Consider the following 27461-nt stretch of genomic DNA (forward strand, 5'->3'; position numbering starts at 1 on the left):
CTAACCCCTAGACCTTTCTGGTGTATTTTCATTAAAAAATCATAAAGCAAAAAAAAAAAAAAAATAATAATAATAATAATAATAATAATAATAATAATATATATAGGCCTACAAAGAGCTGGCTGAGGCATAGACTACTAAAGGCTACTACTAGGCCTATAGAGGCTCATACACGGGATAACTGGAAGTAGATCAATAACTAAAAGTAAAACACATATGATAACACCTAAATGGCTTAGATAGACAGGTCAGTTTACATCCTTTTTCATTTAGAGGAAAAAACGACATTTCCCAGCACTTAATAACGTCACTGAAATGCGCCAGTTGTCAGATGCTGATCACATGACTTTTGTTTTGTGTTTGTGACAGGGTGTTGTAGTCCGATTGAATAACGGTAGCTTTTTCGTATGTAGGAATATGAGTTGATATTATACATAGTATGCATTAGTGCTAGCCTTTTGTGCATCACACACAGAGCAATTTATTGCATTGCTTACTCTTCGACTTTGAGCAATTTAGCGACAGTAAGTTGCTTGCATCTCTCGATTGCGCGTTGCAGAGCTCGAGTAAGCCAACTTTCTTCCTTGTTGCCCAAATCAGAATGGACCCTATTCTGCTTCTTGTTACCTTGATGTTCCTTCTGTCTACGAGTTGCTCTGGTTCCCCTACTCTGAATTTCATCCTCCTTTTCGCCGACGATTTGGGATTCGGTGATTTGGGCTGCTATGGACATCCCAGTTCACTCACGCCCAACCTGGACCGACTGGCGGCCGACGGACTGCGATTCACCAACTTCTACTGCACCAGTCCTGTCTGTAGCCCCTCCAGGTGCGATTACACATAAGAAACCTACTTAAGCAAATATAAACGTCATAGATTGTAATCAGTCATAACCTGCTAAATTATTGGCACAAACCTTTATATGCATCAAATTCTAAATGCTGAAATCGCAATGCATGTACAGTCAAAGGACTGTCTAATACATTCGTGTAACAGCTCTTTGGGATCTTAATCATAATGAATAATTCATTAGCAATTTATCTTGTTGTTATCATGACCTCAGGGCGTCTTTGCTGACCGGGCGGTACCAGACACGGTCAGGGGTGTACCCGGGGGTGCTCTACCCTGGTTCCCGTGGGGGTCTCCCCCTGAATGAGACCACCATCGCAGAGGTGTTGAAACCACTGGGTTATGCCACTGCTGCCATGGGGAAATGGCACCTAGGAGTCGGGGCTAATGGGACGTACCTACCCACACGACAGGGGTTTGACCACTACCTCGGGGTCCCCTATTCCCATGACATGGTCAGTACTGTCCATTGATTGATTGTTGACTGGTGTTTGATGTTTCCTCTTAATCTTGCCCAAATAATGTAGAAAATATCCACCAACGTGACATCAGATTCAATGCAATCACAAATCATACTACAGTTGTGTCCTTCCTCTACTTCTCCCTAACCCTAACCCTATAACAGTTACATAGAGATTCAGTCCAGTTCCAAATCAAATCAAATCCCTCACTCTCGCTCTCTCCTCCTCTTCCAGGGACCCTGTCAGAACCTGACCTGTTTCCCTCCGGATGTTAAATGCTTTGGACACTGCGATGTCGGTGTGGTAACAATCCCCCTGATGCACAATGATGTCATCAAGCAGCAGCCGGTCAATTTCCTGGATCTGGAGAGAGCTTATAGTGACTTTGCTACAGGTTTCATCACAGAGTCAACCATGAGAAAACAACCCTTCTTCCTCTACTACCCCTCCCATGTAAGCAGCCTGACAGCCCATCATTTCAGACCTAGACTGTACACACACTGGTCCTATATAGACTCAGCAGGTGGATTGATTCATCACCTTACCGGGTTTACGAGGATCCCTGTTCTCATACTGCAACAGGTTGAAGTCCTCTTTATCTTAATGGAAAGAGGCTCGTTTAATGACTTCATACAGAGGTCTGAGCGAGTGTGTAGGAATGCTATTTGTTCATTTATGTATTCATTCAGATCATCCATCCATCTATTGGATGTTCATACTGTTCTTCTCCTCCCGTCTCTCCTCCAGCACACCCACTACCCCCAGTTCGCAGGGCCCGGTGCGGCAGGGCGGTCTCGCAGGGGTCCGTTTGGGGACGCTCTGCTGGAGTTTGACTCTACTGTGGGGAACCTCCTCTCAACCCTGGAGCAGAGTGGGGTGCTCAACAACACTCTCATACTCTTCACTGCCGACAACGGGTATGCCTGTCTGTGTTCCTTTACGACTAGTTGACCTCTATAACAGTTGTGTCTGGGTTTAGTGGACGACTGTCTACAGAAGACAAGTCATAACTAAAGGGCTAAACAATTCAATACATACACACAGTTTAGATGCACACAAGATGCGCCCGAAAGATGCATCTGTGACATCTGGATCGGATTAGATCGAAGGTCAAACCCCCCCCCCCGCCAAATATTTTATAGCCTTCTACTAATACCATCTCCCTCCCCAGGCCTGAGCTGATGCGTATGTCCCGGGGGGGTAACTCTGGTCCTCTGAAGTGTGGGAAGGGCACTACCTACGAGGGGGGCATGAGAGAGCCTGCCATCGCCTACTGGCCAGGGACCATCAGAGCAGGTGAGGAGGACACACATTCACTTCTTGAAATGAATACCATAATCACACCCACCAAGCTTAGTTGGCTGAATGTCTCGGTTTGTAAAATGGAAGATTTTACTTCATTTTAGAGCTTCTACGTTGCCAGGCTTTCAAGATGGTGTCCCTTTGAAATGATTTTAAAGACGTTGAGTTGTCTCTGCATCTCATTTGAACTACATTTCCCAGGTGTCACCCATGAACTGGCCAGCACCCTGGACATCCTGCCCACCATCGCAGGGCTTGCAGGTGCCAAGTTACCCAGGGTGCAACTGGATGGAGTGGATATGACGGACATCTTGGTCAACCATGGAAAGGTATGGGAGACATTCAAACTTTGACACACAGTTGAGTTTAAGACCTAAACTAAGATACCTAAACAGGCCTGACAAACAGAATCTTAACACATTTAAATGCCATCTATGTATCTCTAGAGAAGATTCAGCACTGTATGCCTAGACATTATTAGTCAAGTGTATATGACTCTTTTGACTACATTTTCAGACTACAATGTTGCCTTCGTTAACGTTATTCTGACGTCTCCCTCCCTCCTGTATTGTAGAGTAAGAGAGAGGCGATGATGTTCTACCCTACAGACCCAAGTGAGAAGTATGGCCTGTTTGCCCTGAGGCTGGGAAAGTACAAGGCCCACTTCTACACACGCGGTGTGTGTGTGTGTGTGTGTGTGTGTGTGTGTGTGTGTGTGTGTGTGTGTGTGTGTGTGTGTGTGTGTGTGTGTGTGTGTGTGTGTGTGTGTGTGTGTGTGTGTGTGTGTGTGTGTGTGTGTGACTCCCCATGTCAAGCCAGAAAATGCTTATCCTTTCAGTGAATTAGAGGGACTAGATGGAATATAGATGAGACATAGACGGGGTAAAATGAATGTAAACCAATACCATAATAAAACCATAGAAATCACTAAACCACATGGACTTGACTTCCTTCCTCTCTCCTCGCCAGGCGCCACCCACAGCGACACCACCCCAGACCAGGACTGTCACATGATCTCCTTCCTGAAGCCTCACGACCCCCCACTACTGTTTGACCTGGAGGCTGACCCCTCAGAGAACTACCCCCTCCCCCTGCAGGGTCACCCGGATCTCCAGGCAGTGCTGGTGAACATCTTCAGGGTCAAGGCCCAGTTCGAAGCCTCCATGGTGTTCGGAGAGAGCCAGATTGGGAAAGGCAGTGACCCCGAACTACAGCCGTGCTGTACCCCGCACTGCACCCCCAAGCCCAGCTGCTGCCAGTGTGGGTGAGAGACACTCTCAAATATGTGTGTGTATTTGTTGATATATACACACTGCACTTCAAACGCACACCCAAAGACTTTTGGATTTCCCCTTAAAACAAAGATGGACTTTAGTCACTAATGCAATGTAACCAGAATTACATGTGCCTGGGTATTCTATTCGAATGAGGCGTTTTATTTATACAGTACATTGCCTGCTGTCCAAATGCTTTGTTTTGAGGGAAAATATTATATCTTTCACTAGCTTCAGTGACCCTTGCATAGTGGAGAGGACTGGTTGATACTGTACCTTAATACCTGTTACTAAACAAATGTAAACAGATCATAATTTACATGAAGATGAAGATTATGTGAATTGTTGATTAAGATTCATACTGAATAATGTTTGTTGAGGAATGTCTGTGTTTTAAATCAATTGTTTCTACTGTCTGTCAATCAAAATGCATTTCCTCAATGAGGACAAGCAATATGAAAACCCTCTTCTAACACTTTTAAGTGTTCCTGAATGTTGCCTTTCAAGGAGCACAGCACTGACTTTTACTTGAATGCATTAAAGCCCTGTGAGATGCATACTTTACTTGAATTCATGCTTCCGTGTCAATGTGAAAATTGCTTAAAACTCATGCTGATATTAACTTAGGTTTCGAGCCTTTGAATGTAAAGACATAATTCACCGATAATGTTACTTCTTGCGACACAGTTCAGACACACAAACACAAGTAAGTCACAATCAGACCCGTTTGGACATCAAGCATATATTTTATTCATAAGACCAAACCCATGACAAGGCAGAGTGATTTTTTTGTTGGTTTTTCTTTGTTTTTCATTTCGATTTTTACAAGTCCTCGTTTTCTTTTTAAAGATATAAGATAAGTTGTTTTTGTCACATACTGATTTGCTCTAGTTATACAGTGAAGAATCTTGTTTATGTATTAAAGTCCAAAGTTTTGTTTAACTGTTTCTGTATGTCTCAGCAGCTATACAGGACTAGGTGATCCTCAGGGGTGGTTTTGTGTATTGCAGCTATTAGGAAAGAAGGGTAGAAACTAAGCAGCTACAAGATACAAAAACAAAAACACAAAAACAAACTGGTACAGGTAAGAGATGGGGCACGTTTTGAGCTCAAAGGCATTGGCTACATTGGCAAGACACGATACTGTACTGAAGGTTATTTAATTAAAGCTGACCCTGAAAGCTCAGTTTTAATTGGTTACTCAGCTCTAACAGCAGATTGGTCAGCGCTCCGGTGGGTGTGGCATTGTCAAATGGAACACAGAACATAACGTATGCCCTTTAATGATGATGTCACTTATCACAAATGTGTGTCGCTGAAGCCTGTTTGTGTAGTGTTGCTGAGTTTGCAAGAACTCAAAATGTCACCTTTGTGATAGACGCTGAGATAACAACTTGTGTGGAAATGCAATATGCCTGTGGCAAAGAAAACAATAGCAGATAATAAAAGTCAATTTACATTTTTTTTTTCTTTTCCCATTGTGGTGTTCATTTGATTGTGATATTTTGAAATTGTCTCTTTTATCATTGTACATATTCATTTCAATAACATACTCAACATAAAGGACACAGCACTATCTTCTCGATTCGCTATTATATTTACATGATCTAACCAACAGCGATACACATGTAGATTACACCTCACCCCCTCCTTAAACAACTTTCACAATTGAACTGGTCACCACAGGTCAGATCATTGGCCAGTGGACCTACTGGTATATGTGCTCTCCTGTATCCTCTTTGCAGTTTGTGGTTTGGTTACCAATAAAAGCAGTAGAAGATGTGTATCTGGTTCTAGAAGCAGGACATTCATCTACTCTACTGAACCTGATATTGAGAATAGTAGTCTGAAGCCTGTCATTTCAGGCAGAAGTATATTTGATTATTCTGATTTCTCCCCCTCTCAATCGCTTGCCCGGTTTGTTGTTGTACTGCCGGCTACTGTTAACAAATCAATATGTTGTAATTGTCAGACAGAGTGAAAAATGGTATGAGTATATGTATGAGAAAAGGTTAGCTTCTCTCCGATTCCTCAGGCCATTACACTGGCAGTATAAAAGGTACTGGCCCATTCAACTTAAACTACCTGCCAAAGCATGTGTATTGCACATACAAGAAAACTCCCTTCTTCCAATGGCTGCATACATTGTTACTTGAATATCAGTTTTAAAGCGTAACCTCGCCAGCTTAGTGTAACAGATGAGTAGCCTTGCCTGAGACCTGAATACTTGCATTAACACCCAAGCTAATGTCAGGCTTTAGCTCAATGGGCTAACACAATCGGTCACATTAGCACTCAAAGTAGGGCCAGAGTGATAAAAGAGAAGGCACCATGATCTCAGTCAGGAGATCTGATACTCTGCTGCAGAGTCAACATAGCCTACAGCTTTTCCCTTATGGACAATCAGTTAAATGTGGTCTTCCCTATTCCTCATTGAACTCATCAAGTCAAAAGAAAATGGAGACCAACACCAGTGCAAAAGTGTTGTGTGAAAAGAGTCAGAGTTCAAAATTCAAAAAACTGTCATGTATGGCTTCTCCTGAAGAGGACCTGCTCTGATTTGCAATTCAGGCTGACGATAACAGACTGTTTGGCAACTTCTGGCTTGCTAAACACAACAGATTTCTCCTAAATTCCACACAAACACCAACACTACAAAACCTCACCTGCACATAGACATAGTGAAGAGGGGCGGAGTGAAAGGTGTCCTCGGGGAACTCTGTACCGATGATGATGTCAATGAAAGTACCACCAGACAGGAGAAAACAATGGAACATGATGGTGCTCTTCTCCTTAGTACAGTATTACCCCCATTAGAAGTCAAAAGCAGAATATGTATCTGAACATTCTCTGTTTCCTCTTGCCCTCCCTTATTGTGCATGTTGCATCCCCCTTATGTGACTTTCCGTAGGGGTTATTCAATGTATAGAGCTGGAAAGACACCCTACTCTACACTACAGAGAAATGACAGTTGTACAAAACATTAATTCAGTTTTCACCTATCCAGATCATTCAGATCTGTGAACAGTGAATGCCTAAGGGTAGGAGTTAGGGGAGGTTGCAAGGGAACGGCAATCTGGACGGATCTACTGTAGGTATAAAGACAAGCAGTGCAAGCGTAAGCTCTCTCAAGTCCTCAGTGTGGGTATATGATCACTGTCAGATACAGGTACTGTCCCTTTACCCTCTCTGACAAAAACACTGGTCCCCAAACTTTGTTGTTGTCTACCGTGATCCTCCTAAAGCCTTTTTGGATTTTCCTGTGGCCCTCAACATGAACAAAGCTCTTCACTGCCACAGCCCAGTCCTAACCCGCAATCTAGTAGTCATGGGTTGTGACCCAACATTGAATCCTGAAACTCCCATTTAGGAAACATCTTCCCTCTCCTCCTTTATCAGTTCTGTCTCCCTTTTTCTGTCTCTTGGCTGATTATTGGTTGTGAATGCTACTTACATGGTTTGTATGAGGCGCCAGTATGTCCCTACTGTCTATACATATATTTACAGTTACACACTACGTCTCAAACGCGACACGGGGCAGCTAGGACCAAAGACAGTTCACTGTACTCTCTCTACTTCACTCCAATGCCACTTTCAGTAGGAATCAAATCAGCAGTTTGTCAAAATACAAGTTGAACAAATCCATATGTACACCAAACCCCACCTACTCCCATGCCCCCATGATTGTTGGGCTGTTTCTCACCTGTGTGTGTGTGTGTGTGTGTGTGTGTGTGTGTGTGTGTGTGTGTGTGTGTGTGTGTGTGTGTGTGTGTGTGTGTGTGTGTGTGTGTGTGTGTGTGTGTGTGTGTGTGTGTACATTATCCCCCTAGCCATGCATTGAAACCTGTGAAATAGCAGTAGTAGGAATATCATTGTTCTCTGTTTTGAAACCGAGGAGGATAAATATCTAAAATAACAGGTGCTCAGCCTCTTTAAGTTATATAACTGCATCATAGAAAAAGTCAAAAGAAACAGGCAATCAATCCACCTTGAAGATGGGAAATAAATAAACAAACAAACAAGGAAAACACTTAGCATACTGTAGAACTGAAATGAACATTCCAGTTGAAAGAGGTTTGGGGGGGGTATTTTACAACGGAGAGAAAAGAGCCACCAGCAACCTCCGGTGGTGAAGTTGATGAACATACACAAGCAGCAGCCGAGGAGGAGGAGGACGGTTGTCATGGCAACACTTCCTACTTCCCCCCCCTCCCCCCTACTCCAGATAGATGTCCTCAGTGGGGCAGGCGTACTCCAAGTGCTCCTGGTAATACTCCTGGAAGGCTCGTCTGGAAGAGGCAGACAGAGGGAGTATTAGCTGAGCAAACAGATTCTGGTCGTCTGAGGTTATTAGATATATAATACCGTATCTGAACTTTAGCTAGACTCATGCACAGTTAGTCAGGGATATACGGTAATAAGTCAATATCTCTCCCAACTGATATCATCCTGTAATGACGTCTTTGCTTCCTCAATCCTCTAGCATAGTTGCGCTGGCTTCACAGTAGACATTTAGCTTCGTCAATAGATCTTTAACTGTGTATTTTGATGTTTGTATTTCGATTTTTGAATGTGTGTATTTTGTCCTTTATTGTGGTGTGTTTAAAGATGTTGTTTTGTAATCATATTTATATTTGTATTGTAAACAGGGCACATCTGCAAAGTGTGTCTCCATCCCTGGTTCAGTAAAGGTTAATTCATTATTTTGTTTTATTAAACTCATGATCTTAGCATAACCACAAACATGTAAAAGAGAACACCTAGATCATTTTGCATGGCTTCTGTCTTTACCATTAGACATCATTAGTGTTTTAAAGACAGACCGAGGCTGTGGGCTTATTGGGTCTTTTTGCCCTGACCCCCAGGCTGGACAGTGAGCCATCGACATCGTTAATAATTCAAACCCAATACGCCTGATTCAGACAAGATTAACAAGGCAGAATCTGCAGAGAGTATCATATTAACCTCTCCCCAATCTCTCACTCTCTCTCTCTCACACACACACACACACACACACACACACACACACACACACACACACACACACTCACTCACGTTCAGCCTCCCCCACATTTTCAATGAGACTTCTCTACAAAAGACTGCCTTTAATGGTACCCAGTCTCTCATTTCCTACTGATCTCATCTAGGCAACCTATTGGAACCTATTGGCTTGATAGGAGAAAACAGTAACCTGGTGATTCAGATCAGTGGTTAGGAAGGAACCCAGGATAGGAAACCATGAAGGAGTACTGGGACACAGCCAGTAACCTCCTGCAATGCCAGTAAAAGACACTGAAATACTGTCGACTCACCCTACACTCTCGGCCACGCGCCGCATTGACTCCTGGGATACGAACACATGACAGGCGAATCTGTTCAGCATCGGGTGCTTAGTGATAAAGCCAAAGTAGCTGAGAATAGAGGAATACCGTATTACAATACAATATAATACAATACACTTGAGGTAGGATAGAAGAGAGGACCATCAGGTGTGTTTATTTACCAGTTGTTCTTGGGATGGCATCCACAGAAAGAGATGTTCTTCATCTGGAAGGTGTGACTACATCTGTCAAACTGATGGGGAGAGAGAGAGAGAGAGACAGAGAGAGAGAGAGAGAGACAGAGAGAGAGAGAGATAGAGACAGAGAGAGACAGAGAGACATACTTTTATCCTCAAAGCTTTTGACCACCCACTTGCAGACTGTTCTCCAGCTCACACTCATCCTTTCCCCTCATCCCCTTTCGTCCCCTCCACCCCTCTCTTACACTCTTACACCCCTCCACCCCTCACCTCATCCATTGTGTCGTACTCATCCTCCAGGCTCATGACCAGTTTAACCCCTTGCTGACTGATCTCCAGCTCACACAGAGAGGGGGGCCGCACATGCACCGTCCTCTTCCGTGCTATCGCAATCTGAGAGAGTGACAGAGAGAGAGAGAGAGAGAGAGAGACAAAGGGGTTAGAGTAGAATATGTTACTTAGTTCAGACATCCAGCTAAAATGTATGTGTTTTAAGCACAGCCCTGAGTGTGTGTGTGTGTGTGTGTGTGTGTGTGTGTGTGTGTGTGTGTGTGTTTGTGTGTGTGTGTGTGTGTGTGTGTGTGTGGGTGTGTGGGTGTGTGGGTGTGGGTGTGGCTGTGGATATGGGTGTGGGTGGGTGTGGGTGTGTGTACATTACCCCCCTAGCCATGCATTGAAACCTGTGAAATAGCAGTAGTAGGAATAGCTTGCATCGTGTGCGTATATGTGTGCCAGTCCTTTCTGTTTTCCATTTACCTTCTGCATGGCAGCACAGAGGATGCCGTTGCCTTGGTGATAGGGTACCTCCACAGAACCCAGGAACTGAACGCTGAAACTCTCCATCCACGCAGGGTTCCTTTTCACCCCTACAGGAAGAACACACATAGGAAGTGACATCAGACGGGAATGCAGATCAAATAAGTTCTATGACCAAGAGTCAACTTTATACACTGTGCAAAATCATATTTGAAACAACCATAACTTAGCACTAAAAATAATACAAAAATGTAGTGCTTCCACTCACCCGTCAGCTCCTTGGGTTGCCCTATGACCTCATGGGCGTAGAAGGCAGGGAATATGCCCCTCTCTCCCGTACGCATGTTGTAGCCTCTGTACCAGTAGTCATCCTCCTCTTCCTCCACGAACAGTGGGTCATCCACATCCAGCTCCAACTCATCTGCATGTCTGGGGATAAACCTGCAGGGGGCAGGAGAGAGAGTTTGATAAAGATTCATACACGCACGCACACATGTACACACATACACGCACACACGCATTCACATACACGCACACATGCTTGCACACACACACACACACACACACATACACACACACATCAAGTTGCTTCTTTTCATTACATCCTGCAATGAGAAAAGGGGGATTGATGCTATGAACCCCATTAAAAACTGTCTTTGTGATGGCTAAGCCCTGTGGAGGAAATGGGGGGGCGACTGTAAGGCTGAGGATGGGTTCACGTGAGGAGGAAACATCTGCTTGGGTTTCAGGTTACTCCCAAAGGAGTGGCTGTTAACTGATGAAACAGACGAGATACACTCAGGATCAGGTGGGAGGGAGGGAGGCAGGGAGGGTTGGAGAGGGAGAGATGGAGAGGAAGGGAGGAACAGATAGGAAAGTGAATTATATTAGGGAGGGGCGATTCAGTCTCTGAAGAAGGAGGAACACAAGGGAGAAAAGAGGTTACATCAAAGCACATGCACACACATAAACACACAGACACACACACACACACACACACACACACACACTGAGACACAGGTGGTGGATAGTGTGTGATTATTGGTCCCCCGGCGGCAACACTATAGGCAAAGCTAAGGCTACGACACCTGACACCCTCCCTATCATCAATTGTGAGTCATCAGGATCACGTTTACACCCCCACCCCTCATGGCTTACAGAATATCATGTTTCAACCAATTGTTCAGACAAAGAGCAGGGGACAAACCACACAGGAGGTGAGATACAATGGACTTTTGTCTGATCATCTGATGTCATTGTTTATTATATTTCATATTTCTTTAACGTATCCATATACCCTCACATGACGTCATATATGACATCACTCACCTGTAGACAGCCCTGTGTGTCTGGTCCCTCTCCTCTCCATTGATTGTACAGGAAAAAAGCCCAAAGGACTCCGTACCTACACAGGTGAACACACAAACACGTGGCCAAAATGTGAAGAAATATGTTTTGATAGATGTATTGTGTGCTTTTCAACCTGATACATGTTGGGGAACATTGTCATAGCTCTTAGGACCTGACTGAAAAAAAAAAGAATGCTAACTTATTATCTGTCAAAAGAGCTCAGTGTAATGAAATCCTTGCTCTCGCCTTTGTAATAGGCCTTTAATTATGCAAATCATCATTACTGACGTGAATGGTGAATCTCAGAATGGTGAACAGTGATTTGCTGTAGATATGCTACCAAGCATATTGGTCTCCTTGGGCTCTCATATCAAGCTACAGTACTGCTGAAGTGAATGAGACTCTGAATGGATAAACATAAGGGTTAATAATGCTAGCCAACCTGCTTGCCAGGATTGTGACCCTGTATCAGAAGGCCTTCATAAGCAGCTGATGTAAACTCATGGCAACTGACTTTTACTGTTATAGGACACAGCACTGTAATGTAGATCTAATTATGAAGTTGTTTGTTGTTGTTGTTGTTGTTGTTGTTGTTGTCGTTGTTGTTGTTGTTCTTGGTGGTGGTAATGACTCACTGGAGGAGCGTGAGGTGCTGTTGACAAACACGTTGAGGAATTTCTTGGAGAAGGGTATGTCTGCCTCAGGGGAGGAGTCTTCTGAGGAGCTGAGGAGTTCTGGCCGCACCCCTATGTCACTCTGGCTGTACCCCACCTCTTCTGTCCCCAGGGGGTCATCGTCACACAGCGTAGACAGCTCACTGTCGTCACTCAGAACAGACGTGCATCTGAGAAGGTAACAACTCTGACACGTTAGAAATGTGACAACATGTCATTCATATAATGTTGTAAGAGTAATAACAGTGTTACTATACAGGTAAAGGAGAAACTTGAATGTAAAGGGTTACCCAAATGTTTGTTCCTACAGGGCGCATTTAGTTTGACACTTTGCACCATTATTCATCCATTCATTCATTCATTCTTCCATCCCTACCTCCTGAGGCTGACCAGCTCCAGTGTGGTGTTCTCATCCACTACCAGTGTGTACTTCATAGAGTCATAAGCCAGTCCATTATCATCCGGCAACGTCCGCAGAGCCTGTAGTGGGACGTCCCTCTCACACAGAGGCAGGTCCTGGTCCAATTGCAGGATTTCACGCACACTCTCATCGATGGGGGGGGAGCTATCCAGATACAGGTCACTCCCCCCATAGGACGACTGCTTCCGCAGATCCCCCAGGAATGGGGATGCATCTTCCTCCTCTTCCTCCTCCTCTTCGTCGTTGTCTGTTGAGTAGGTGAGGCTGAAACAGCGGTTGGTCTGGGCTGTGGGGATGTCCAGGGTCAGGCTGTGTTTGACCTCTTTGATGCGCTCCAGAGAGGCTGTGGAACGTCCCGTGGTCTTGGCCTCCGTCTCACGACCTTCGTCCTTGTCACTGGCCACACTCTCGCTCAGACTCGGAGAGTCCAGCTCCTTCCTTCCCTCTATCATCATCAGGTCGTTATCAGGCTCTGTGGCCTTCTCTTCCTCAGCCTGCTGCCTGGTGTTTTTGGCTGATTTAGGGGCAGAGTTGTGAGTGGTGTGGGTGTGGTTAGACTCTGTGGTTCCCTTAGCCTTGTTGCCATGACGTTCCATATAAACTGGAGTAATGCTGTCACAAGTAGGGTTGTTCATGTACAGACTGGGACTGAACCTCTCGTTACCCTCCACTGCATCCCCGTTCGGGAGCTCTGCATTCTTCTCTCTCTTCTCTCTTTCATTCCCCTTCCTTCTCAGGCCCTTGCCCTCTTTCTCCTCTTCCTCTGTTCCCTCCATCACTGTTTTCTGCTCTTGTTCCTCTGCTGCTTCGGTAAATGCGTCAGTCTCAATGTCTGAGGAGGGTGAGATGGTGTCGGAGACAGACACGGACCGCTTGAAGCAATCCTCAGGGCAGCTGATCGGGTAAGACCCCTCTGACATCATCTTGTTAACCAGGTTGCTAAGCAGCCAGGGCGAGTCTGAATTCTCGCTCAGCTCATCTTCGCTTTCAGACTCAGACTCCCCCTCGCTGTTTCCGTCATAATCGTCTGCGTGGGGCATGATTCTGGGTCCTACAGGCAGGTAGAAGGAGCGCTTGAAGCTCTCCAGGCTGTGATCCGGCTCGATCTGTAGAACCATCTGCCTGGAGAGGCTGTCCTCACACTGCTGGGCCGGCGGAAGGGTCTCATCTGGGTCGGCTTGGTGGTCATAAGGTACGTCATCATCCACACTCTGGAGCCCCATCAGAGCCTGGTCGTCATCATAGGGCACCATGGGGAGGATGGGGGAGTCAAGAGGGGAGGGGGTTGCCATAGTAGGCGAGGGTAAGGGGGACGGTGAAGGTAAGGGTGAGCACTCTTTGATGGGGTCAGGCTGTCCTAGGAGCAGAGAAGCCTTCAATCCTACAATTCCGCTGTCCTGTTCCAGCTCTGTATCTGGGTCCAGCTCCTGGTCGGAGGTGGGTGAGCTCGCCTCCTCGATGGAGTTGGTCAGGTGGGATGAGCGTCCACTACTGCTCTCATCGCTGGTCAGGTCCAGCTCCGTCTCTGAGATGGAGGAGATCATGTTGGAGACCAGTGGACCCCCACAGGCGAATGCCGCCTCCAGCTCACCCTCTATGTCTGAGTCTGACCCTGGAGAGCTCAAGTCCTGGTCGGGATCGGATGTCGCATAGCAGCGCTTCGCATTCATGTCTGCGATTCCCGGATCTGAGGATGGAGAGGTGGAGTCATTCGCCATGGTGTCGCTGGCTGCAGCTGGACGCTCAGTGCTACGGGATTGCTCGAGAGTGTCTGAGCGGCTGGATGACATATAGCTGGAGAAGGAGGCAAGTTCGGATGGCTCGATGGAGGGGAACTCCACATACACTGAGCTCTGGTTCTCTTTGCACACCATGTCATAGGTCTCCTTACACATGAACTCCACATCGAAGTCTTTCTCCAGCTCCTCATCAGACAGTGGGGTGTCAGCTCCATTGTTACCCCCAATAGGAGCAGTGGAGGACAGGCATCGGCTTGTCCCGTCTGGATCATTCTCCAACTCCGGGTCAAATCCGGATTCAGTTGTGACTGTGTAGGTGTCGTTGGCGCGGTGGGACTGGCAGGACCGTGACCGTTTGTGGTTGTGATCACTGTTGAGGTCGTGGTCAACCTCGGTGTCGGAGCATTGGGAGTGCTCATCCACGGAGGGCACTCTGGAGGTCAGAGTGGAGGGGTCAATGTTGGGGTCAACGATCTCGCCAGAGCAGGGGTGAGACTTGTGCTGACCAAAGGACCCTGTTAGAGGGGGGACATGAGAGAGAGAAATGAGAGGATGGAGTAAGAACCAAGGAGGAGGGCAATGGAGAGGGGAAAGAAGGGGGGAGGGGACAAAACAGAGATTGGAGATGGGAGGGGCAGAAAGTATGGAATGAAAAAGAGAGATGGAGAAAGGATAAACAGAAAAACGGCCCAGAGAGGGTGCAGAGATAGATAAAGAAAGAGAGAAAAGTGGGTGAGATAAATAGGAGTGGAGGGGGAGAGAGAGGGAGAGAAGAAAAGAGAGATTAGAAAAGATAAAGCATTCAGAACCCCTTGCACAGTCACCGGTTGAGATGGTGGTGAAATGAGCCATAGATAAAAAGAATTACCTGAATCTCCCATTTAGGTACCAAAATTTCCATGATAAATAATAAGCTAATTTGCTTTCTTGTAACAATGCAATGACATGTAACATTGGTGTTCACCAAAAACAAATCTGTGTCTGACTTTGAGAAACTCTAAATATCTATGGCTCTGTAGGTGAGGACTGGACGACTCCACTTTACTTCACGTCACTACACTTATGTTCATGGGATGACCTCTGAACTCTGACTTCCAGCTCACTGTCGGCCATTTTGTTACCGTATTCGGGCCTCTCCCGTCTGTTGCCCTCCATGTCGCAGAGGAGGGGCCTGCGAGGTGACTGGGGATGCCCACCCTCCCTTGCCTGTTTGGGGGGAGTACCTTTGCTTTGGGACCCTGGTGCCTGGGGGGCTGGCGCCGCTGGGCACTGGCCCGTCACATGGGTACCATCCTCCAGGCAGGAGTGCGTCGGAGACAGGCGGCCTGCTAGCAGAAGAGAACTTCTTTATATACCATATAAAGACAAAACATAAAATAAAATGTATGGAAATTATATGGAAGTGACAGTAGGTGGGTGTTTAGTATGATTTGTGTTAAGGGTACTCACCCTGTGAAGTAGGGTTGCGTAGAGAATCCTGCCAGCTTCCTTTCTTTGGAGACAGACTGCTGTTGTTGTTCAATGAGTCCTGAAGGGAGAGAGTTGGAGTTTTAAAAAGCTTGCATTAGACTATTAAACTGTGGACATTTGGAGCTTTAATGCAGCATCCAGTGTTAAAAACAGCTGTGTTTTCAAGGTAGATGTGGTCTGTAACCTGTGAGACAGCAGTGGTGAGGTTGAGGGTGGTGGGCCGGCTCTTCAGCGTGCCCGAGGTGGGGGAGGGCAGGGGGGAGGCCGAGGGGGAGGGAGGTGCCTCTGGGTCAACCTCTTCTTCCTCCTCCTCTTCCTCCTCCTCCTCCTCATCCTCATCGTCAATCATCTCAAACTCCTGGAAATCATCCTGGAAGGAGCAGATTGGGTGGTGCATTTCACTCTTCTCCAGAATCAGGCAGTCCTGATAGAGAGAGATGGGGCGAGAGGCATGGGGAGGGGAGAGCGGGGAGAGAGAAAGAGAGAGAGTGAATACATTTAGGATAAAGAGTTCAAAAGAGAGGAAATGTTCTCTGTTCTTTTGCTATTGTTACACAGCAAGACGCTCACTTGTGAATATGTCAGCAGATTTCAAATGCTAGCCACAAAATACTTCAATATTCAGAGAGAAAAGCACAAACCCAGAAAACAGACACACAGACACACAGACACACAGACACAGACACACACACACACACACACACACACACACACACACACACACACACACACACACACACACACACACACACACACACATCAAAGCACTGCGGTAGGCTGGGGCTCAGGTGACTTGTCCACTCTGATAAAGGGTGCACATAAACAGTCAAAGTGGATTTTACTGATGCCTTACTTTCTGTAGCCGAGGGTGTGTGTGTGTGTGTGTGTGTGTGTGTGTGTGTGTGTGTGTGTGTGTGTGTGTGTGTGTGTGAATTGAAAGCAAATAGCTTATCCATTTCCACCACTGGAATGGATAACTCAACCACCGCTAGCACTGTAAACCACTTTGTCTGTTATCCTTTTATAGGGTCCTCTTTCATACCCATCCATTATACTGACTTGATGTAAACATGCATACAGCCTGGCTAAATGCATGCGTAAAATGCATCTCTAATGCATTCATTACACCACGCCTGGTTCCATGCGAGGCTGACAGAATGAAAGAACGTCTCATCAATAGATAGGTGGAAACAGATCAAGTCAATATGGTGACTTGAAATAGAGCAGAGCTTTGCCTGTTTGCTGTGTATCATGGTCACTCACATATTGTGATGAGACAATGCATAGGCTATGCCATCAACCATATGAACTCAAAGGCAGGGGGTAGATTTAGACCAGTAACCTTTTGTCCCCCAGCTGAACGCATCAGGCAAAACAAATCTTCCATCAAAGTCCCAGTATTACTCTAGGTTGTTGGCTACCATAGAGATCCTGTCTTTCTTCACTTCTGTGACTTACTGACTTCATTTGGGGTGTAAAACAAACATACAGCATACAGATGTCTCTGGTCCCAGCGGATAGCACATGAAAGCATTACTGAACTCTTCCAGTATATCCAATGTGGTCGCTACAACACTGGCAACATGAATTTGTGAGGGCGGCGGATTGAATCTATTATATCTATCGGCTTTGCATTTGACCAGCACAGCACTTTCCACACACAGCGTCCTCTCAGAACTCCCCATTTAATGGAGGCATCAAAGTACCTCCTCCTCCTCCTCTCATCCGCCTCACACAATACTGCTGACGCCTGCTGAACCCCCCTGATACACCACAGGAACAGAAATCAACCGTCCATCACAAGTAGATCAATGACAGACACATGTTTTCTTGCAGTCTTTTCTATTTTACGTTACTCTTTTTTGTATGTGATACATGTTTTTGTCATGTATCAATACACATACAGTATTAGTGTATTTTTATTCAAGTAAAAAAATCCCCCGTTGATAAAAAAAATCCCCTGTTGTTGACATTTCACATCATTCATTGAAAAGCGTAACCGTCGGATCAATAAGAAGGGTTCATAGATCGAAGGAGAACAATTCTCCTCTGGACAACAGCAGGGAGAGTGGCCTTGTAGCTATAAATATGAAGATCGATTCCCTGTTCTCAAGTTCCCAAGGACATCTCATCCACCCTGCCCAGACCTAACTTAACCTCCCCTGTTACAGAGCGGCCTTACACAAGCACAACTCGTCTGCTGACTGGGAGAAAAGCAGGGTGATGTTGTGAATGAGTTTTCTACCTCTCTCACTGTCTCAAGAATAGGAGCAATAACCACCATCAATATAAACTAAATGAGTTTGTTGTTGTCTGTAGCCAAAGGTACTCTGCCGCAGGATACACAAAACACATACAGTACTGTACTCCCAGACTGGACGTTCAATTCAATGGTTTCCATTCTACAATTGTTCAACTGACCTTTATTTGATGGTCTGCTCAAATGTTATATAATAATTTATACTCAGGTCACTGATTGTTAAAACATATATGTATATATATAAATAAAATGTATAGCATTCTTAGAAGTAGGCTTTCAAATAAAGCACGATAGAAAGCATTCACCCACAACTCCTCCACAACCATTTTCCGCTCGTTCAGCAGTTTGACGCTGACCCTGGTTTGACAGGAGTGTTTGTCAGAGAGTGAGACGGAGCCGCCTCTGATCTCTCATTAACAGGCTGAAGCCTTATTCGCTGTCACTCACGCTATGGCTAAGTTTAAGGCTAACTCTGCTGCCACAGATCCTGATTCGGGAGACAGAAGGGGGGCATCTCATCAATGATTCACATGCTTCAGCAGCTTCGGAGAGAGGAGGAGCGAGGGGAGGCTCTACTGAGTTACGTTGCACGGTCCAGCTACCGGAGAGAAGCACTGCACAGCTCAGGGAGAGAAGCTACTGTAGCAGAGAGAGAGAGAAGGTGGGGGGGGGGGGGGGGGGGCTGGGAGAGAGGAGTTGAGAAAGAGAGGGGCCAGTACAGCACAGAAGAGGAAAAGGACAGCACACGACAGAGAACAGAGCACAGCACTGCACAACTGAGAGGGCCAGAGTGTGATGAGAGCCAGGGCGTGAGAGGCAGAGAGAGACATGACAGCACAGCACAGCTCAGACAGAATACTGGGCATGATGGCCCGCATTTACTATGGTATTAACAGCAAATGCTGTGGGGATGGAGGTTTTTGGCATGGCTGAGAGCAGTGTACCCGTTGGTTATTTTCTACTGGCTGGAGTTGTTTTGGTTGCTGTATTTTGGAGTGTGTGACCCAATTTTAGCACAGAAAATCCTAAATCCACATGCTCACTGGGGCATGTTCAGTCGGACTAAATTTCAGCTCTGACCTACAGGGACTGGGGTAGCTAGGCATGATCGTGAAAGGTTGTGGCCCACTCAAGCAGTAGAGAGGAAAAAGGTGTTGAATTCATCATGGGATCTGTTGCTGTTCTTGTGTTGCATTCACCGTCTTGTCACATGACAACACACGCTTAACATTTTTGTGCTATTCATCCGATTCATGCGAATCATCAAACTGGATTGCCTTCCCTGTTCCATCTTGTGATCGATAGTCCCAGTTCCTCCTCTTATCAATGACATCATTTCCTCTCTATACACACATAAAAAAAGGCCAAGGCATAGCCATGGCGGACACAGACCCTATCAGTCTTCAGCTGGCCTGGTCTGTGACACCGTGAATAATACATGTGGCAGGGGGTGGGGGATGGGGGGGGGGGGGGCAGGGGGGCAGAGAGGACAGAAAATAAGGGAGGGAATAGAGGGAAGAGAGGATAGACTGACAGACAGAAAGAGAGAGAGAGGGGGGAGAGTAACTGAAAGGGGGCAAGAGAAACAGAAGAGAGAGAGAGAGAGAGAGAGAGAGAGAGAGAGAGAGAGAGAGAGAGAGAGAGAGCATTCACACAAGCATTTTAGAGATGGTCAAAGAGAATGGTGAAACTACCTATGATTATACTGGGGTTATTGACTGACTGTACACTAGTTTATGGCCATGGGCCAGACAGACACAGGACGGATCGCCAATGTTTGCACCTGTTATTTCAGATCATGATACAAACGTATCAACCTGGCTGCCCGGTTGCTCTTGATCCTTCTCCCAGAGCATATGTTGTTTTATCTACTGATGCTGACTGTGATGCTGGGTGCTTTTTATGGTTTGTTGACTATAACGCTGAACATAATAATTCATTAACAGAATCATTCAAATGCCCAAATAAGAATAAAGGGGGATTAGAAATAATTAAAGTGTGTATATACAGTATATATATATATATATATATGCTTAATGGGGACATAAGTGTGTGTGTGTGTATGTGCGTGTGTGCGTGTGTACGTCAGAAGGGGCAACTCTTAATCTTGAAAGGAGGATTCAGATTAAGAACTGAACCCCGTAACAAATGTGAATTAATAGGAGATGGGGATTAGGCAGAAGAATAATCCCACTGTTTTGATTGACGGTTAGTCCTAAACATCAAAGACAAGCAGTCTGCTATGACCACACCATACCGACATAAAGACCCAAAGTCACTCTTATCATCCACACACAGAAACCATTACACAGAAAAACAACAGACACAAATTAGAAACTCACAGACCCACTCTCACTTACAGTAAGTACACACACACACAGAGAAGCACGCACGTACACACACACACACACACACACACACACACACACACACACACACACACACACACACACACACACACACACACACACACACACACACACACAGAGGATATTGTATGCCTGTGTCCATGCTGTGTAACCCAGTGTCTCCATACCATGTCAGCAGGATTAGTTCCTTCGGGGATGTTGGACGTGGGCGGTGATGTAACGTAACACAGTGACACTGTCTCTGTTTCACGCCTACAGGACATGTTTAGAAACTGAGTAGTCAGAACTTCAATCCATGGATGTGTTTGTGTGTGTGACAGAAAGGAGGGGGGGGGGGGGTGGACTTGGGTTGACTTGGGTTTTAGGACCACCTGGTCATTGATAGCTTTAGAGAAAGCGTTGCTACAGTATTTACAGTACAAATAGAACATTCTACATAATTCTACTATCCTTTTGTTGGTGGATTAATGAGGCAGAAGCAAACACAGCCTGCTCAGATTTGTGTCATAAACTTCACAATAGGAAACCTTTTGCTCTCTCTGCTTAGTTCATATCTGTCTATACCCACAGCAGAGAGAGAGAAAGAGAGGGAGGGGTGGGGGGGGGGGGGGGGGGGGTGAGCAAGGAAGGAGGAGGGGGGGGGATCTCTGAGCAGAACTCTGCATAGCAGGAGGGAGGGAGGGAGGAGAGAGGGAGGGAGCGAGAGAGGAGGAAGGGAGGGAGGAGAGAGGGAGGGAGCGAGAGAGGAGGGAGGGAGGTTGTCTCTGCATAGCAGCAAACTGCACTGGGTCATCCACCCTCTGCTGCAGCCATGGCTCCGAGCCACAACCATAAAACATTTACATCCCACAGAGAGAGTGAGGGAAAATGAGAGAGGGAGGGAGAGGCAGAGAGAAAAAGAGAGACCGAGAGAGATAGAGAGAGAGAGAGAGAGAGAGAGAGAGAGAGAAGTATGAGGACAGAGAAAACAAGACTGTCCTACTAACAAGCAGCATACAGTAGGATACAGTGTGTGTGAGAAGCTGCTGCTCCCATGGATTTTAATGCGTCACTACTGTAGGAATATCACAACAATTCCACCCAGACCCCTGTCACTGAGGGGAAATCCAAATGGCACTCCATTTGACATACTAGGCCATTTTCATGTAGTTTTGGACACTGGACTCTTGAGTCTGGAGCTGCTGTTTATCATAAAGGGAATGACACAGAGGCTAAAGATAAACAGTCACTAATGTGATGATGCCATAGTTGCTGCTGCTGCTGCTGCTCCCATAGGTACAAATAATAGCTTGAGGGGAACAGAGCCACTTACAATAGATAAAAGATTAGCAAAGCAACACGCAAATAAGCAGTTTTTCAGTAGGTTTTCAGTTTTCAAATGTTTGGTTTATTTTCGGGGCAAAGCATACCAAGAGTAGGAGGGCATTGTGTACCCTGATCAATGTTGTTTGTGGCCAGGGCAAGATGGCCGTATACAAAACACACAAAGCCAAGATGGAGGGCATGGACCTGGACACCGTGGTACTGTTCAAGTCATTGGTTGTGGCAAGGGGTTCTCTAGAATACTTATTCTATGGACTGACTGGAAACTTGGCACGGTTCAAAGACATTTGGTGCTGTAATAATGCACTCTGCAGTGTCGAGGATGTACAGTAGTTGACAATCCTTGTTGATTAACCAGATTAATGGTGAATAGAGAGTCTCTCTCTCTCTCTCTCTCTCTCTCTCTCTCTCTCTCTCTCTCTCTCTCTCAAATAGCAAACTGCTATTCACCACCTTGGGTGACTGTCAATCATAGCCATAACAGACACAGCCAGTGACGGACTAAGAGGCAGTACTTTCGAATGCTACGATATAGGGAGACAGGATTGATCGATAAACCTGAAAAGACAAGCAAAGTACAAGTTTGGTGTGCTTTGTGTGTGTGTGTGTGTGTGTGTGTGTGTGTGTGTGTCTGTGTGTGTGTGTTGGTCTCACCTTCTCATAGGGGTCAGAGTCGTAGTTCAGTCCGATCCCACAGTCATCTGTGATTTCAGAGAGATCTTCGTCATCAAACTCCTCCAGGCTAATATCATGGGCTGGCCTGGAAACACAAAGGGGAGAAAGTTCATAGTCACTACACACACATCCTACGTATTCTCCACAAACATACGCTCTTGTCATGGGATCTACCTCCCCTCCCTTCTCCAGAGGGGAGTTTCTTTCTGACTCATGCCCACATAGTGTGCTCCAGCCCTGGGGAAGCCTGCTCTGAGCTATGGCCTGTCACGATATATCTGGGTCTCTGACACAAGGCCACACACACCCTCCATCTTCTGCACTGCGAGGCTGCTCTCCAGACACAAAGACGAGTTCACAATGCCACCGTTTTTCCTCATGTCTGTGACCTTAAGGGAGTTGCTTTTTTTTCTTTTTTTACTCGCCACCAACATTCAATACAGCCTACAGTACCTCTAAGCTACTGACATCACTACATGGGCTTGATGTGAAGGATTCCTCATAGGTTTTGGGGATTTTTTTCACATGGGCTTGATGTGAAGGATTCCTCATAGGTTTTGGGGATTTTTTTCACACTGATTTTCAAGCCCTCAGTTTGGAGTTCCAACTCCCTACACCCTGGTGGCATGCTTAATGAACTGAAACATATCCTGTTTATATTGCATCTCTGGTACATTAGTTTCAGCAGGGATGGGCTCTACACCAGTTGTTTCAGAATGTGTGAAGCTCAGAGGGGAAATGCTGCATTGCAGGTTTTCTAGTGAAGTCTGAACACTTCACACAGATCCTAGTATAGATATACAGTAAACCAGGCCTGGGCTGTATGTCAGGCTGTAGCAGAGGCTTAACAAAAGCAAGATCAGTAGCTAAAGATCCGATGCTATATCAGGGCTCGCACAAACACACACATACACACACACACACACACACACACACACACACATACACACACACACATACACACACACACACACACACACACACACACACACACACACACACACACACTATTAAATCACAGTTTAAACCACTTGCATAAATCGTGGGGAAATAAAAGGTTAAGTCAGAGACCAGATTGAATTCGAAACCACAGCAAAATTGGTGGACTGAATAGCTCAATACAAAAAAAAGGAAACCCCAACGGTCCTATTGCTGTAATACACAAAGCGAGAGTGTCAGGGTCTCTCCACACAACGTCTGCTGCTCTAATCAAGGTAAGAGCCAGCTTACAGGGGTATGAAAGGACATCATACAGTATGAACAGGCAGGAAATATGATCAACTGTGTAGGAAAGCCATAACTGAGCCTGGTATGCTGTATGTCACCTTCTACAGTATTCAGAGAATTAACACCCGGGTAACACACAGTTAAAAAAACACAGGTGAAGAATTAAACTCATATGGACAATAAGATGTTTAATAGTACCAACAGTTTGGGTATATATGGATTATAATACTGTATCATTTCCCAATAGCAGCAAATCAAAACATAAAACCACAATCTCCTGTAAAAAGCATTTAAAGGTTGTTGAGTGGTGGCCTCTGATAGAGCCCACTCTCACTTCAGTTATGTTAATAAGATATAACACATCTATATTCCGTCTGTGGAAAACTGTATTTGTGTGAACATTTATAGTCCTGACCTTGGAGAGGTGGAGATATCTGTGTGTACTGTGCTTTAGGCCTCTATCTAAACTGATAACCCTGTGCTGAAGCTGTACATGATTTTCAATGACAGCCAAAACAATGGAAAAAAAAAACAGTTTCATACAGCTGCAGTTTTACTGTACCACTTTAGAGTTAATGCATTTATCAATATACAGTATTTCGGAACATCGGCAACCTCTATCTCCGCTTTCACTATATGGAACATCAAAGCATGATATTACTATCAACTGGAAGTTGTGTGACAGTAAGTCAATATAGGTTCAGTAAACAAATATGGTAAAGAACTCGATGTTCCTCATTCTGGATAATCAATGTTGTAATAACAGTGGCAGCACTTTTCTGAATAATATGACTTCAACTTCAATACAATAATATGACTTATCCAACATTATCATGTTATCGTGATAGCAGAAAGAGCACCATTATGGTGGCTGGGAAGTGTGTTTGGTTAACACTATTATCTGCAGGGGCCATATAAGGACTTTCCTGCATGCTGAATGGAGCGTGTGGAGCAGGGGAGGCTGGTGGAGGTAGAAATCGGAGGACGGGCTCATTGTCATGCATGGAATGGAATGAGAAATGGTATCAAACACACAATGAGGAGTTGAGGGTCACCTCTGAACTGATGCAAGTGTTGATACGGTATGGGGTGGGTTCTGTGCTGTATATAAGGCCAGGTTGGGCCCAGGTTGCGGTGTGTCCACCCAAGGGAGTTGTGTGTTCACAAGAGATCATGAAGTGTCTCATTGTTGTTTTGGTGTGTGCCGTTCTTGCCGAGGGAATCGTAAGGTAAGAAATGTCATTTGTTTTCTCCCTCTCTAAGGGGTTCTCTACCCCCCTCTCTCTCTCTCCCCCTCTCTCTCCCTCTCTCTCTCCCCCTCTCTCTCCCTCTCTCTCTCCCTCTCTCTGACTTAACCGTTGTGAGTGTTAAGCGTTAACCTTGAGGACTATGGAGACAGAAGGATGCATATTTCTCTAAGGGGTTCTCGTCCAAACGTGGTGCAATATGACGAATAATAGGGTGTCATTGAGAACACAGCCTGTGAGTGAGTGTGTCTGTGTACGCCTGTTTCCCAGGGTCCCTCTAGTGAAGCATAAGTCTATGCGAGAGGCTCTGAGGGAGAAGGGCCAGGAGCTGCCTTACAGTGACCCCGCTCTCAAGTACCAGCCTGCTGAGTTCCTCCGTTCCTCCAACATGTACATCAACAACTACGCTGATGTAAGACCGTGCTCTCGACTAGTTAGCCACACTAACAACGCCGCTGACCTGGGTTTCACCCGTACTAAACCCATCCAATAAAGTCACTTGTCTACATTTAACATGTAACTTTGCTTTAAATTGGATAGACTGTTCTACTGCTTCTACTCCCACGACACAATTACCAAGCGAATCAAATTGACAGACACTTCCGCCCAAATGCTCGGAAGGTCTGGTTGACCAATGCGTCAAACTTGGCCTTCATTTACAATACAAGGACCTGGAGAATCTGCCAGGGGCGCATAGCCATTGAGTTAATCGGTTTAATCTACCAACCAATCATCTCCCACAACACCTCCCCTCAATGCTTACGTACCACACGTTTCTGATTTGGAGCCACGCCTCCCAGTCGTGTGATTCGCCACATCAGATAACGACAATACTTTACTCAGTAAATTCACCTCCATTAAGGTCATCCCATGCTTAAATGTGCTGTTCACAATAGTCTAGGGACGAGATGACTTGCAAGCATCTTAGAACATAGAACAAAGTTATGGCTCTACCGCTGAGCCTGAAAAGGTGATGGATAATTGGCAGGTACATCCAGAACAGGGCAGATGACTAGCAGCTGACCCATGGTACAGCGCCTGGTTCTGGGGTTCTGTCGCTCCTTGTGCCCCTAACTTAGCCCCTGATTGATGTCTTCTCCAGACTACCTACTATGGAGCCATCAGCATCGGCACCCCCCCCCAGTCCTTCCAGGTGCTGTTTGACACAGGGTCTGCCAACCTGTGGGTGGACTCCATCGACTGCAACACCCAGGCCTGCAGTGAGGACAGCCCAATGGGCTCAATAACTACAGTTCATTGAAATCATTGCTACTGCTGCTGTGACTGCTACCACTGTTACTGACGCTGCTTCACATGCCAGTCACACAGTTCCCACTGTACTGGTGTAATAACATGTGTAATTACTACGACTACCCTATTACATGTATAATTACTACTGATTACCCTATTACATGTGTAATTACTACTGACTACCTTATCACATATGTAATTACTACTGACTCCCTTATTACATATGTAATTACTACTGACTACCTATTACATGTGTAATTACTACTGACTACAGAGTAAATGCAGTAAGGCATCTTTGTATGGTACATAGTTGAGTAAATAAACTCTGGTTACCAAATTAGCCATAAGAGTGACCAGGCTGCATGGCTTAATGGTTACTTGACACTACCTTCAGATGTAATCTTTGCTTTGTGTCATTTCCAGACACACACACAAAGTTCAACCCCCAGGCATCATCCACCTACTCTGCCAAAGGCCAGACCGCCTACCTGCCCTACGGAGCTGGCAGCCTTTACGTAACCTTTGCATACGACACCGTCAATGTGAGTCGGACTGTTCTAATTATTCGTACTGATCTAGCTATCTAAAAATGTCCAAAGAATAAACCCCCTTGAGATCATAAATGCTGCTAAGTGTGTCCAAAATGGTGGGTTGGGGTCGACTGGTGGGTCACTGTCTATTTTTATTGGGCCAATATGGTTTAAAATGCCCACAGGACTGAGTGATTATAAGTCTATCCTGGTCGAATAACTTGGTTGAATAACACAGATTACCCATCACAGATTATCCATCACAGATTACCCATCACAGATTATCCATCACAGATTACTCTCTTTATACATGTACTGTACTGTTTTGTGATTTGGTCCCTGTAGATCGGAGGAATCGTCATCCCCAACCAGGAGATTGGTCTGAGTACCGATGAGCCAGGTCAGAACTTTGTGGTGGCCAAGTTCGATGGTATCATGGGCCTGTCCTACCCTGCCGTCTCAATCGGACAACAGACCCCTGTCATGGACAACATGATCTCACGGAACCTGCTCCAGGCCAACATCTTTGCTTTCTACTTGACCAGGTGCTTCATCTTACACCTTCACTACATCTTTTAACCTATCAAAGTTCTCCATATAACCACCTACATGTGTTATACTATCAAAGCTCTCCATACAGCTACCTGCATATAATCAATGATGGTGGCCAGTTCTGGAATGACATCATGTCTGTTGTGTTTGGCAGGGGAGGGCAGCAGGGCAGTGAGCTGTCGTTTGGAGCAGTGGACACCAGCAAGTACC

General features: G+C 45.7%; 3 protein-coding genes across 4 annotated transcripts in view; 2 read left to right on the forward strand and 1 right to left on the reverse strand.

Moving 5' to 3' along the window:
- The first annotated feature begins 418 nt into the window (after nucleotides 1–418).
- On the forward strand, nucleotides 419–4828 carry arsa (arylsulfatase A). 2 transcript variants are annotated; one of them, XM_083665863.1, is made up of 8 exons: nucleotides 419–828; nucleotides 1064–1304; nucleotides 1545–1763; nucleotides 2058–2227; nucleotides 2482–2606; nucleotides 2814–2941; nucleotides 3187–3289; nucleotides 3582–4828. In XM_083665863.1, exons 1-8 carry the CDS (start codon nucleotides 602–604, stop codon nucleotides 3878–3880), a joined length of 1512 nt encoding a protein of 503 aa, XP_083521989.1. In that variant the 5' UTR covers nucleotides 419–601; the 3' UTR covers nucleotides 3881–4828. The 2 variants fall into 2 exon arrangements, with proteins under 2 accessions (XP_083521989.1, XP_083521990.1); XM_083665864.1 differs by having other exon boundaries at nucleotides 3187–3226.
- A 3274-nt stretch (nucleotides 4829–8102) lies between these two features.
- The window catches only part of mapk8ip2 (mitogen-activated protein kinase 8 interacting protein 2), a gene marked incomplete at both ends in the record, with an annotated part of 29604 nt that continues 10245 nt past the window's right edge, over nucleotides 8103–27461 (reverse strand). The window contains 13 exons of the mRNA XM_083666678.1: nucleotides 8103–8175; nucleotides 9199–9297; nucleotides 9390–9460; nucleotides 9678–9800; nucleotides 10164–10273; nucleotides 10432–10604; nucleotides 11493–11568; nucleotides 12149–12357; nucleotides 12564–14862; nucleotides 15469–15672; nucleotides 15797–15875; nucleotides 16002–16241; nucleotides 22424–22529. Of these exons, the coding sequence (XP_083522804.1) occupies nucleotides 8103–8175; nucleotides 9199–9297; nucleotides 9390–9460; nucleotides 9678–9800; nucleotides 10164–10273; nucleotides 10432–10604; nucleotides 11493–11568; nucleotides 12149–12357; nucleotides 12564–14862; nucleotides 15469–15672; nucleotides 15797–15875; nucleotides 16002–16241; nucleotides 22424–22529 (3862 nt within the window). The remainder of the gene's footprint in view (nucleotides 8176–9198; nucleotides 9298–9389; nucleotides 9461–9677; nucleotides 9801–10163; nucleotides 10274–10431; nucleotides 10605–11492; nucleotides 11569–12148; nucleotides 12358–12563; nucleotides 14863–15468; nucleotides 15673–15796; nucleotides 15876–16001; nucleotides 16242–22423; nucleotides 22530–27461) is intronic.
- Nucleotides 24845–27461, forward strand: part of LOC310802553 (gastricsin-like) — a gene marked incomplete at both ends in the record, with an annotated part of 3901 nt that continues 1284 nt past the window's right edge. Inside the window, 6 exons of the mRNA XM_083666980.1 lie at nucleotides 24845–24900; nucleotides 25189–25330; nucleotides 26021–26138; nucleotides 26593–26711; nucleotides 27045–27244; nucleotides 27406–27461. The exon at nucleotides 27406–27461 is cut by the window's right edge and continues 61 nt beyond it. Coding sequence (XP_083523106.1) covers nucleotides 24845–24900; nucleotides 25189–25330; nucleotides 26021–26138; nucleotides 26593–26711; nucleotides 27045–27244; nucleotides 27406–27461 — 691 coding nt within the window. The remainder of the gene's footprint in view (nucleotides 24901–25188; nucleotides 25331–26020; nucleotides 26139–26592; nucleotides 26712–27044; nucleotides 27245–27405) is intronic.

The sequence above is a fragment of the Argentina silus genome, assembly GCF_951799395.1.
Source record: "Argentina silus genome assembly, chromosome: 3".
In the NCBI taxonomy this organism is placed as follows: domain Eukaryota; kingdom Metazoa; phylum Chordata; class Actinopteri; order Argentiniformes; family Argentinidae; genus Argentina; species Argentina silus.

Excerpts from the sequence above, each read along its gene's own strand:
- arsa (XM_083665863.1), top strand. The coding sequence starts at position 602 with ATGGACCCTATTCTGCTTCTTGTTACCTTGATGTTCCTTCTGTCTACG. Across the intron at positions 829-1,063 it reads CCTGTCTGTAGCCCCTCCAG|GGCGTCTTTGCTGACCGGGC; the intron begins GTGCGATTACAC and ends TCATGACCTCAG. Across the intron at positions 1,305-1,544 it reads TCCCCTATTCCCATGACATG|GGACCCTGTCAGAACCTGAC; the intron begins GTCAGTACTGTC and ends CTCCTCTTCCAG.